The sequence below is a fragment of the Ictalurus punctatus genome, chromosome 29 (assembly GCF_001660625.3).
Source record: "Ictalurus punctatus breed USDA103 chromosome 29, Coco_2.0, whole genome shotgun sequence".
Classification (NCBI taxonomy): domain Eukaryota; kingdom Metazoa; phylum Chordata; class Actinopteri; order Siluriformes; family Ictaluridae; genus Ictalurus; species Ictalurus punctatus.
In genome coordinates, this window is record NC_030444.2 from 949,802 (window position 1) to 963,327 (window position 13,526).

Below are 13,526 nucleotides of genomic sequence, written 5' to 3' on the forward strand. Positions count from 1 at the left end.
CCTGATCTTATATTATTTCTCTAAAAATATTATATTACATTAAAAATATATTTTATCAATATCATATTGGGAAAAAAATGTTTATGATGCTATACAAATATATAGCTAAACATGCTAACCAGCTAGCTCTGACAAACACTATAGGCTGTATGTATAAAGCTAGTCAGATGATATTAACTTTGTTTATTTTCCTTTTTTTGTGTTTAAAAAATTGATTTTAAGTGACTCTTGGCCATTAAATATATAAACCAGTAACGTAAATACAGCATTCCAGTGTTTAATAAATACCGTTTTCACTCTTAAGTTGTTGAAACACCTAAACTTTTTTTAATCTCCTAGAATAAAAGATGGATATAATGTGTCTGAAATAAGTTTCTGTCCGTCATTAACACCAGTATTAATCGCCATCGTTGATGCATGAAGTCATGAATAACAGTGTGGTGCATTTGAACATTGTTATAAATGCATAGTCCATGTCAGTCGTGTGTATGTATTGTTAAGCGTTAAACGCTAAACTTTTGTAGTATAAGAGGAATAAAAACACTTCAGTGCTTCATGTGCTGTTGGAGAAAAAGAATCGGCTTCATCACACCAGCATGTCGCTGATTATTTTCCTATAACAGCACCACACACACAGTGTTTTATTCTGCATACGAGTTAACGTTAATACTCTGCTTAGCTAGAGGACATATCCACCACCTTCCACCATTTATGTATTTATTTATTTATTATAAATACCTCACGGTAAATTAACTTTAGACATCCCTTATAATGAACCAGCAGCAAGATATTTAAGATTCATCCATTCATTTTTGGCAAAATCCTGAATTCTGAATATAAGCACCTGAAGAGGAGCCCAGAAACAATAACACTAAGGATATATAATTTAGCAAAACAACTATATACTATATATATATATATATATATATATAACATTTAAAATGCATTATATGTTTATATAAAACATGCAACTGATGGAAATTCAGAGTTGTCTTTCTCCAAATCTATTTAATGCATTTGTGAGTGATATCAGAGTCCAGAGCAATCACATGACCTCGTGTTTCTCCAGTTGCTCAGCACTTATATGCGTCTTTGAACACGCGCACGTGTGTGTGTGTGTGTGTGTGTGTGTGTGTGAGAGAGAGAGAGAGAGAGAGAGAGAGAGATTCCTCTATGCCTCGTGCAAGGCAGGTACCATCAAGTGCAAAAACAAATGTATAAATAACTAAATAATAAAAACTCACACGCTTGACTGGGCTCGTAAAGACATTATGGCTGTATAATTCAGAAGGAGCATCTGTTCTGCCCCCTGTTTGTGTCCCCTTTTTACCCCGTGATGAACAATTATGCAAAAACACCCCCGGCGCGTGCCCTCCGTTTAAGGCGCTTTGACCCCCGGAGAACAATCACGTCACGCGCTTTTCTTTTTCTTTTATTTTTGCTAGGACTTATTATTATTATTATTATTATTATTATTATTATTATTATTATTATTATTATTTGAACTCGACAACTCCATCGACCCGCTTCGTATCGGAGATTCTTTTATTGTTTTCGCATCGATTTTTGGTTTGATCATAAACGCGAAACGAGCGCGCGCGCACCTGTTTAACGCTATTTAATGCATTACAGTCTATTTAAGGCTTCTTACATAAACACACAGTGACTAGGCCTATAGGAACGTTATACTTCAAACGTATAGCTATATATAAGCATTATATATATATATATATATATATATATATATATATATATATATATATATAAAGCATGCTATGCCAATAATTTGCATAAGACAGCATGGCTTTAATGCATATTCAGCATTCATTAGAAATGAATATCATTATTAGAAATGAGACGGAAATGTTATACCATGTCTAACATCTTCACATCTGGATGGATAATGCTCCACATGTGATTATACAGCCTGTAGTTTTTCATCTGTGGTTCATCTGGAATGGCTGTGACAATGATAAAGATCAGGAAATGTATTGAGATAATATATTTATTATAATATATTATATTACACTCATATGCAAATAATGGAAACAAGAATAATAAACTTTATCAATAGAGCAATTTTCATGATATGACGTACAATCAAGTATTAAAATATGATGCATACCATAAAATGTAAAAGGCATTAACATAAACTAAATAAAAAAAAGAAGAAGTAATTGCTAATATAAAGATGTTAAATATTTGAATAATGTATAGAACACTGTATACATGTATATGCGCGTGTGTGTAATCTGATAACTAGGGTTAATAAGAGTAATATTTATATATCAGCATGTAATAGTGAATATTATATGTATTGTTATATATATTGTATAGATGAGATGTTATAGGCTAATACCTGCGTGTTTAAGTACTGTAAGAACTGCTGACTTTCAGATCTAAGTCCTGAACATGTTGTTATCTGCTGTGTTGGGGAATTTTCCGAGCCTGGATCAGAGAATCAGAGAGATTTTCCCATCAGGAGTTCGTGTCTTCTCTCTGCTTCGCTCTTAATGACTCGGAACAGCACTGATTCACTTTGAAGTGATTCTCTCGACTCTTTGATTCTCTTATTCAAAGGGCAAATTAGAGCAAAAAGCCATTGTGGGTAAGGGGGCGGGGCGAGAGGAGGGGTGACGTGTGTGTGTGTGTGTGGGGGGGGGGGGGGGGTGTTGATGAGGGGGCGGGGCTGATGCACAGATGTGCAACACATCTGCCTTGTTTTCCTTTCAAACCTGCACATGTTCTCTTTGTTACATTCACACTGAAGTGTTTGTCTTAATGCACTCTGAAAAGAAAACCTTTTGTATAGACCCTAAAGGGTTCTTTCATTCATTTCTAAATGTTCTATGTAGAACCAGACCTAATATCAGAGTATCAGCAACAGATAAAGATAAGAACCATTAATTACGTAATGAACCCTTACAAAAGCTCTTTTATTTCTAAGAGTTTCATTTCTGTTTCCTCAAGGGTTCTCCTTTAAAGGTTTACAGTAGAACCCCTCAAAACTGTTCCTCGAGGGTTCTTTGGATGTTTTTTCTTTTGTTTTTAGTTCTTTTAGGTTTATTGCTTGTTGGTTTGTTGTTTGGTGGAACCCTACAACAGAGATGCTCTCTTTCATAATTTTTTTTTTTTTTTTTTTTTTTTAAAGTTGAACATATTTAGTTCCTCTAGGGTTCTTGGTATGGTTGATTGTTTCGTCTTTAAACTTCACCATATATTGTTTTTGTTCTTGTTCCTCCCTCTGGAGAAACCTTAATGGTTCTCTGTGGAACCATCCAACAGAAGGTTTCTCTTTGACAAAGAGTTTAAAGTGGAACTTCTTTGCACTACCCGTGAACCATTAACCTTTGAAAAGAACCCTCAAAGAACCTTTGAGGAACTTTTATAAGCGTGGTGAAAAGAGGCCTGGATTCTCTGATTGCAAAGTTTAAAGCTTAAAACACAAATCATTTCGAGAAGAACTTTAATATGGATTTAAAGGAATAAATATATATTTTGATAAATGGAGAACCATAATGTTTTTTTTTTAATCAGAAGTTTCTTCTTTCTATTTAAAGTTTTCTCTTTGTTTTCTCTTTGTTCTCTTTGACAGAAGGTTTAAAGTAGCACCCCTTTGAAAGGCTAGAACCATTAACCATCCAAAGAACCTTTGAAGAACAATTTTTTACAAGTGCCTTCAGGAACCATGGATTTAACTGAGATTTTAACAACATTTATTTTGGTAAATGGAGAACCTTTTAATGGATTCTTTTGTCAGATGTTTGATCAATTGAGAACACCTAACTATTCTTTGGCTTGCTCTGTGGTGAAACCCTACCACAGAGGGTTCTCTTTTAAATAAAAAGGTTATAAAAGGGTCCTCCTCAAGGGTTTTGGAGTGTTTAATGGACTTTGAAAGATTCTTGGATTTGGCCATCAGTAGAAACCTTAATGGTTCTTTGTGGAACCCTACAACAAAGGAGTTCTCATTGGGGTTCAAAGTAGAACCTCTTTGAAAGGATAAAACCATTAAGCATCCAAAGAACCTTTGAAGAACCCCTTTTTGAAAATGTAGTGCAAAGTGGAAAGATAAATATTACTCCTAAAAGCACCCTAATTTGCATTCGTTTTTTTTTTTAATGGAGAACAATAAAGGATTATTGTAGCGGAGGTTTATCCCTCAGGAGAAATCTGAAACGTTCTGTGTGGAGCCCTACCACAGAGGGGTTCTCTTCAACAAAGGAACATTTCTTTGAAAGAGTAGGACCACCCAAAGAACCTCAGAGGAACTGTAGAGGTCTGTAAAGTTCCACCTCCACGTGCAAAAATAAAATGAAACAGGGATTTAAAAATCTCTCTCTCTCTCTCTCTCTCTCTCTCTCTCTCTCTCTCTCTCTCTCTCTCTCTCTCTCTCTCTCTCTCTCTCTCTCCCTCCTTCTTCTTCCTTCTCCCGTTCGCTTCCACCTGCTGCCTCGCGCGCCACTTCACGATTCTGTCCAGGCCACGCGCTTTCCCGTATAGCCGCTCGGTTGGGGGAGCGCGCGCGAGCTTCACCCCTCAATCCCTTCCTCCATTTCTTCATCTGCGACTTTTTATTTCTTTCTTTTGCACGTTTGTGTCTCTCACTTCCCTCGTGCAGCACTTACAAAAATATATTTAATTATTAATTAATTAAGTATTATTATTTTTTAAAACAACATATAGATCTCGTGTGTGTGTGTGTGTGTGTGTTATGGGATGGATGGTGGATGATGAGCACGTGATGAAACCGTCAGATCATCAAACGCGAGGGAGGATCAAACGGTCGAGGAGTTAACGGGTCAAACGGGAGATCAGTGAGCTGGGGGGGGGGGGGGCGCGGGGGGTGTCATTTGCATACGTCATAGGCTCTTGCTTTCGCATAGGCTACGGGACGTATTTAAAGGCTCGTGCATCAGGAATAAGGAGTCTTATTAAGCAGACTAGAGCACGCGCGCACACTCTCCTCTCCGGTAACTTTTCTCGTGATGATGGGTGCGCTCGTGGTTGGTGGTCCCAGCAGCAGCGGATTCTCTTCACACGTCTCCGTCGCGACTCCCGGTTCTCTCTTCCTGCACGCGCACCTGGCCCCGGCGGCGGAGCGGCTCTCGCGCAGCGCGCTCTCGCCCCCGGCAGAGTTCGCGCACCTCCGCGGCGTCCTTCGGCGGCGGCAGCTGTACTGCAGAACCGGGTTCCACCTGGAGATCCTGCCGGACGGAAGCGTGCAGGGCACGAGGATGGACCACAGCAGATTCGGTACGGGGAAACATTATTATTATTATTATTATTATTATTATTATTATTATTACATCATGCTTTTCAAAAATTATTCTGAAAAACCTTTGCATATTGAACTAGCCTATTAGTACTAGTACTGGTGCGCTCTCAGTCATAAAGAGTACTAAACAGTACCTTTCCTTGTCGCTTATCTTTTGTACCTATAATCTTTCACCTGCATGTATGTATACAGTGCACGTGAGTAGCTTTTCGAGTAAAGTCTTAAAGCTGTCCCACACACACATTTCTATACTAAAGGTACGAAAGATTTACGCTTAAAAGGTACCACCTCACACCATGGTACCTTTTGATTTACATTTGGATATGAAATTTCTCACCACAACAACATTCCAAGCTTAAATGCAATCGGTTTATTAACCAAAGCACCAAATATTTTACACCCCCAGAAATAAGAGTACCACGTCACTGGGATCTTTAGTACCTTTAGTGTGTATCTTTCACCTTTAAAGGTGCATAAATTAAGGACATTAAGGAACGCTGAGTACCATTTATACTTTAAAAGCGTATTAAAAGTACAACGTACACTTTCCCAAATAAAAGATGAACCCTTGATGGTACCACTCGCATCACATGGCAAGGAAAGGTACACTTTTAGGTTCAAAGGTACCAAACATTTACCACTGTATATGTTATGGGAGGTTTATTTTTGTTTACATCTCAACTCTCATGAGAAATTCATACATATGCAAATGAGCTGAAAAGGGCACTAAGTGGTAGAGGTACACTTAAAGTAAAGGAACACCTTTTCTAAGATAGGGAGGTGAAAAAAAGATAAGGGTACCATCCTTAAAAAGGAAAAGTTTCCCCTGGGACATTTATTTTGTAGCTTAATATTACTGCGGTATTTCCTCACGTCTTTCCTCCAGCTCATTTGTTGGAATTGTTTGTGTTATGTATGAAAAAAAAAAAAAAAGATTTTGAAATTTAAACCTGTGTCTTTACTTTTCTTTTCCTCTCATGCAGGTATTCTGGAGTTTATCAGCCTGGCTGTGGGGTTGGTGAGCATCCGTGGTGTTGATAGTGGCTTCTACCTGGCCATGGACAGCAAAGGGCATCTGTACGGATCGGTGAGTGTGATCCTGTAGCAGTAGTAGTATCCTGTAGTAACCCGAATCAACCAACAGGGGGCAGTAGTAAAGTACCGTCACTATCTTTTAACCTCGTCGCTAACCTCATTACTTTTCTTCTTATCTCCTGCAGGAAAAGCTGACGGCAGAGTGTGTTTTCCATGAGCACTTCGAGGAGAACTGGTACAACACCTACTCGTCCAACCTGTACCGGCACGGTGAGCAAGGGCCACACTACTTCGTCGCTCTGAACAAAGATGGCACTTCGCGAGACGGTGCTCGATCCAGGAGGTACCAGCGCTTCACGCACTTCCTCCCACGACCTGTCGACCCAGACCGCGTGCCCGAGCTTTACAAAGACACCCTGGGACAAAGCTGAGACGAGGTTTGCGTCTCAGAAATGCTGGACATCAACGAAAGCCCTTCGTTTTTCGGGGCATAAAAAGGTTACTCCAGCTCAGGAGATACACTCCTGGAACGATCTACCATTTTGGTGGGTACAATTGAGCAGATAATGTGTTAGCACAAAACATCGCCAAACATCCACAAATCCCTTTATATGGAGGATATACGCTCACTCATGTTGAAGAGGACAGACCTCAAGAGGGATCTGTCATCATCTGGTTTAGGTATGACGGTCTAATTATTGGACATGAAGTTCACCAAACATCCATCACAGCCCTTGTTTCTTGAGAATGGAAGATTACTCTGTTGGGAAACTGCTTGGCTGTCTCGAGACAGACTTGTGAAAAACATCTGCCCCCATCTGGTGCAGGAAATGAACCGTTTGTCCATCTGAGGCGTCCTTCTGGTTGGAGCATAAAATGTCTCCATGGTTGAGAAGATGTCTGGGAAAGATCTGTTATTTCCACAGAACCCTTCATCCTGGAGTGTAAATGGTCCCGTCACGTTAAGGGGACGCACTTCTAGAAAGATCCACCCTGATCTAGGGTTATATTGAGTCAATAATCAGTTTAATGGACATAAAGGATGTCGTATATCCCTTCAAAGCCCCCGATTTGGGACCGAACCTGAGAAACGAGAAGCAGCTGGTTCACGTGGCATGTTAACAAACTTTGACATAAAGAGGCGAATTTTTCAGGAGATCAGATCAAATGTGCGGTTTTGGATAATGACGATGGAGCTTCTTCTGGGAAGATGTTACTACTTCTGGAACATCCTTTAAAACAAGGACACGGTTAGACTCTCTCGAGTTTTGGAAATAAGACACGGACATTGATATTTTGGACCAGGAAATGATTTCCCTGTCGAGCAGCATCTTCTGCGTATGGGAAGATGACGGGACGGTCAGTGATCTACCACTGAAATTTCTGGAAAGCTTCTGAAGGAATTTCCAGCTGTGTCAGGACTCTGTTCTGTTCAAACACTCGCATTAAACCTCTACCAAATGTTCCATTTTTTTAGTCTATAATTTATGCTTTTTTTCTTTTTTTTTCAAGACATATATTTATTTTATATATTTATTTATTTCCAAAGTATATTTTTTACAGGTCTATAGAATATGGGGGAAAAAAAGGAAGTTATTTTCAAGACACTGGATTATCCTGAAAGTATTTTCATAGAGGAGTTTTCGAGCTGGCTTGACTCTAAAAATTCTGCCGTTGTTTCATGTTCACCGCCATGCTTGGTTTGTTTCCTGTTTTCTCATGTCACACACACACACACACACACACACACACACACACACACACACACACACACACACACACACACGAAGCAAGATCTTTCCAGAATGTTCTGGAGCTCGTTCAGGAATTAAAGACAGTTAAAAACAATTTCAGATGGTTTGGTCTCTTCTTTCTATAGGACTGCAAGGTCACGGGTCAGAGGTGAAAGGTTATTGAGTATCTGATTATGGACAAAAAGACTGGACGACGTTAAACAAGGAGGACGGGTTTATACGGAGGCGGACTTAACCGATTAGAATTGACGCTTTTTTTGCCAACAAAGTCGCGATGGTTCGCGAGAACAAAGCGAGATGTTTTATCCCTCTTGCTTTCTTCTCGCTCTTTTATAAACAGGAAGTTATAAAAGGAAAGGAACGACCAAAAAATTAATAAAAAAAAAAACCCCACAACAACCCCAAAGCTATTCCAACGCAACCATCTCGAGCGATGCAGATTTAGACTTTACCGCTTCTGAAACGGTGTAAAAGATTGAAAAACCTCAAGATGTTTTCTCACCGCAGTGCTGGATTCATGTAAGGAGAAGTTTATGTAACGTTTACGGAAGGAGTCTCCAGTGTCAGTGCTTTATTAACTTCGAGAGAGGGGATAGTGAGGGACGGTTTATAGCTGCTATAACGTAAGTGATAACAGGAACTAAACTTGTCTCATGGACGTTCCACAACATCAAATGTAACAATAAATGGATAAAAAGCACGTTATGTAGTTTTACTCTTATCTAATCTGGTATAATGTTATTGGTGTAAAACCAGTTTGCATAGTATTACTGTCCATCCCTACTGGTACTAGGAGAACTCCAGGTGTGTCCAGAACCACTTTAGAGTCTTAAACCGGTCCCCGGGTTCTAGAGTGGATCTCACGATTAATAATAAGAGTTTTATTGGGTTTCTATTGTCATTATACGTATACAATTACATGCTCTTTTACAAATCCCAATCTGGAAGGAGGTGGGGTCAGAGGTCAGGGTCAACCATTGTACACCAGTATCGATTGAGCAGTCTGCAGCAGTTTGAGGCTTCGAGACCTTGCTTCAGGGCCTGGACGCAGTTCTCTGGCTGTTCCAGGACTGTGACAAGCTTCAATTTAGGAGGACTTTATAGAGCTACGACTACCATCGATATTTCAGGTTCTTCAAAGTACATCATCATCGGTAAGGCTTTATGCATCGAAGGGAATGAAGATCAAAGTGGACATCAACATTCAGACGTCACATCAAATGCTTGGTTGTTTTGCCCCAGTTAGAACCACAATTCTTTGGTTGTCCCTTGGGTGAACTCTAAAAGGTTCTCTGTGGAACCCTACAACAAGGTGTCTTCCAAGTAGAACCATGAGTTAATCTGTCAGGGCAGTTGGTACACTATTTGAAGGCTACTAAGGGTTCACTGGATAATTAAGTCTGCCTAGCCTTCTAAAAGGGTTCTACTTGGAACGGGTTCTGATAGAGAAACACTTAGTTGTAGAACCTTAAAGTTTTCCCCCAAGACGAACAACCAGATATCAGCGTGAAGGTTCTTCAGTTTGACCTTCTGAGGAACACTGTTAAGGTTCTAGGTGTAACCAGACAACAGGGGGTTTTCTTTTCAGAAAAGGTTCCAACTAGAATAACTTTAGAAAGCTACAACCATAAACAATCCAAATAACCCTCGAGGAACTCTTGAAGAAACCAAACCAGTTATTACACACATTCTTAGAAAAAAAAAAAAAACGTTCTTCAAAGGTTCTTAGCGTGTTCTACCTAGAACGCTTTCTGAAAAACCACACTGCTGGAACACACAGTCTTCCAGAGAGACAAACAAAGAACCTAAAAGGGTTCTAAACAATAAAGTATACCATCTAGCAGTCTGAAGGTTCTTCAGTTTGTTCTTCTGAGGGAACCCTCCAAGGTTCTACATACAAACAGACAACCCGGGGCTTGCGTTTTAAAAGGTTCCAAGTAGAAACATCTTAGAAAAGCTATAACCATAATCTAGGTTCTAAGAAGAAAATAACAAGCAATAATTTGGAGTATGCACCACACACTTGCCCAGGTAATACACACACTCTTAGAAAAAAGGGTTCTTCAACGGTTCTTTAAGGATTCAATTGATAATTAAGGATTCTCAGCCTCCAAAACAGCTCTTCAAGAGTTCTTCAACATAGGTCCTCTACATAAGACCTATAAATTCTGCTAGAGGGACAACTGAAGAACCTTTAAAAGTACTACATTTTCCATGAGTATACCATCGAGCAGTTTGTCCTTCTGAGGGAATGCTTTATGGTTCTATGTATAATACGATACATAGAACAAAGGAAGAAAGGTTCCAAATAGAAAGATTTTAGGAAGCTATTACCCTGAACGATCCCAAGAAATCTAAGAAATGCTTGAAGAACCCTTTTTTGGTCAAGCATTCTGAAGGAACCTTTAAAAGATCTACATTTCCAATGACCGCAGAAGCAGGGAAGCAGTCTGGAGGTTTTTTTTTTTTTTTTTTGAGGGAACCCTTTAAGGTTCTACATATGACCAGACAACAAGATGTTTCACTTTCAGAAACAGTAGAACCTTCGATAAGAATGAACCATAAACAAAGCGGAGAACCCTTAAGGAACCGTAAAAGTGTATCTACACCACTATCGATTACACGCCACGAGCAGTCAGACAGTAAAAGCGATGATGTCATCGGCCCGAGTCGCGTGTCGTCTGAACGCGTGACACACGCTGCAATTACACACTGGCTGGCGGCCATCTTGTTTCTCTCGTCCAGTCACTCGCTTCCTTTTTTTCATTCAGGTCTTTGTGAATCATCTGCTTTGATGACACTTAAGAAGAGTTGAGTGCATGTCAGCACATCTGGCCTGGAGTGTGTGAGTGTGTGTTTGGGCGAGGAACTGAGAAGGAACTGATACTTTTAAATGACATAAGGGTGGTTAAGGTGAACACACACACACACACACACACACACTTTCAAAATAACTCTGAGATGGATGTGGGCTTTCAGCATGTGTGGTGGTGAATGAAAGGCGTTAGAGTACCTGCATGGAGGAAGGAGAGTAAACACACTTCCTTTAGAAGCTGCGTGATGATCGTAAAGCTGTACATCGTGCAGCATGCAGGCGACAACATGTCACACACTTTCATCTAAGAACATTGCGTAACACGCATCTATGTGTTAGAACTCGGCGTGTGTGTGTGTCTTGTGTATCTGTGGGTGATTGGATCTTTCATGCGCTCGTGTGTGTGTGTGTGTGTGCATGTGTCCGTATGATCTCCAAATCTCTGTGATGGTGAGCCAGGGGTTGTCCTGAGTGGGACACACACATATGAACACACACTTAGAGGTGCTTATTGGGATTTTCCCCCAAAGCCCCCACAGCATTGTGTGTGTGTGTGTGTGTGTGTGTGTGTGTGTGTGTGTGTTGCATCACAGTGCTGGTGCTCTTGTTGTTTCAGGCAGGTGTTGAAGTGACTGATCTTTCACCTGCATGTCTTTGTGGCACGAGTAAAAACTGCACAGGTGTTCCTACAGCGCACGTCAAAGACACACACACACACACACACACACACACACACACACACTGTTCCTCTCCTTCCAAGACAATACAATCTCAATTTTCAAAAAACAACACAGTCAAAGATTTGGTATGATACAATTTATAGATATAATACAGTACTATGTTAAGGAGTGAGAGGCCACGCCTCCTTGACTGAGACTGACAGGTATAGAGGCCACGCCTCCTTGACTGAGACTGACAGGTATAGAGGCCACGCCTCCTTGACTGAGACTGACAGGTATAGAGGCCACGCCTCCTTGACTGAGACTGACAGGTATAGAGGCCACGCCTCCTTCACTGAGACTGACAGATACAGAGGCCACACCTCCTTCACTGAGACTGACAGGTATAGAGGCCAAGCCTCCTTCACTGAGACTGACAGGTATAGAGGCCACACCTCCTTCACTGAGACTGACAGGTATAGAGGCCACGCCTCCTTCACTGAGACTGACAGGTATAGAGGCCACGCCTCCTTGACTGAGACTGACAGGTATAGAGGCCACGCCTCCTTCACTGAGACTGACAGGTATAGAGGCCACGCCTCCTTCACTGAGACTGACAGGTATAGAGGCCACGCCTCCTTCACTTCTTCTTTGTTTTTTTGTCTCTCCTTTTTCTCTTCTCTTAAATCTTTCTCCTCATCATTGTTTCTTCCCTCTCTTCTTTTTTCTTCTTTCATTTTCTGTCACTCTGTATATCCCTGTATATCCCTTCTCTACTTGTCATTTCTATCCCTTTATCTCTTTCTCTTTTTCTTTGATCCTTTGCTCCGTTTCTGTATTGTTCTCGTTGTCTCCTTTTCATCTCGTTGTTTCTTTCTGTCTCTCCTTTCATCCTCTAATCACTTCTCTTCTCTCGTCTCTTCGTTTATCTTGTTGTATATTCCATTCTCCCTCTCCTCATTGGTTACTCTCTCACTTCTTTTTTATATATTCTCTTTCTATCCTTGTGATGGAGCCCTTTTGTCTTCTTTCTTCTCATCCGTTCCTTTCGTTTAATATCGGACCAGCTTCTTTTGTTTCTTCCTCCCTCCTTTTATTATAAAATTTCCTCTCTTCTCTTTTCTGCTCTAATCTCTTCTTTCCATCTTTTGTCTCGTTTACTTTTTGCCTCTTCTCTTCTCTTCCCTTCTCTCATTCTCTTCCCTTCTCTCATTCTCTTCTATTCTCTCATTCTCTTCCCTTCTCTCATTCTGTTCTATTCTCTCATTCTCTTCCCTTCTCTCATTCTCTTCCCTTCTCTCATTCTCTTCCCTTCTCTCATTCTCTTCCCTTCTCTCATTCTCTTCTATTCTCTCATTCTCTTCCCTTCTCTCATTCTCTTCTATTCTCTCATTCTCTTCCCTTCTCTCATTCTGTTCTATTCTCTCATTCTCTTCCCTTCTCTCATTCTCTTCTATTCTCTCATTCTCTTCCCTTCTCTCATTCTGTTCTATTCTCTCATTCTCTTCCCTTCTCTCATTCTCTTCTATTCTCTCATTCTCTTCCCTTCTCTCATTCTCTTCCCTTCTCTCATTCTCTTCTTTGTTTGTTTTTATGTTCTCATCTTTTCCTTTTGTCTAATATTTTTTCCTTTATCTGCTTCTTTTTCTCTCTCCTCTCTTTAGGTTCTCTGTTGAACTGAGCACCGCCCAAAATCACTTCTGCTCTGTGCCGTTCCCTTGCAAGGTGGGGAAGAGGGGTGCCAATACTTTGTGCAGCCTAACAGATGGGCTACAGTCAGTAAGTGTAAACCTACAGAGTGACCTGTGTGTAGCTGATAAACACACACACACACACACACACACACAGACAGACACACACACACACACACACACACACACACACACACACACACACACACGCAAGTATAAGGCAAATGTAAGGCCATTAGAGATCACAGAGTCAGAGAGAGAGAGAGAGAGAGAGAGAGAGAGAGAGAGAGAGTC

General features: G+C 40.5%; 1 protein-coding gene across 1 annotated transcript; it reads left to right on the plus strand.

Moving 5' to 3' along the window:
- Positions 1-4,905: 4,905 nt before the first annotated feature.
- Positions 4,906-8,161, plus strand: fgf20a (fibroblast growth factor 20a). The gene is made up of 3 exons (XM_017461102.3): positions 4,906-5,256; positions 6,262-6,365; positions 6,499-8,161. The coding sequence occupies exons 1-3, from the start codon at positions 4,989-4,991 to the stop codon at positions 6,742-6,744; spliced, it is 618 nt and encodes a 205-aa protein (XP_017316591.1). The 5' UTR covers positions 4,906-4,988; the 3' UTR covers positions 6,745-8,161.
- Positions 8,162-13,526: the final 5,365 nt, after the last annotated feature.

Bases quoted from the DNA above. Each gene is read 5' to 3' on its own strand.
- fgf20a (XM_017461102.3), top strand. From the start codon at position 4,989: ATGATGGGTGCGCTCGTGGTTGGTGGTCCCAGCAGCAGCGGATTCTCT. The intron at 5,257-6,261 runs GTACGGGGAAAC...CCTCTCATGCAG, and splicing joins GATGGACCACAGCAGATTCG to GTATTCTGGAGTTTATCAGC. The intron at 6,366-6,498 runs GTGAGTGTGATC...TATCTCCTGCAG, and splicing joins AAGGGCATCTGTACGGATCG to GAAAAGCTGACGGCAGAGTG.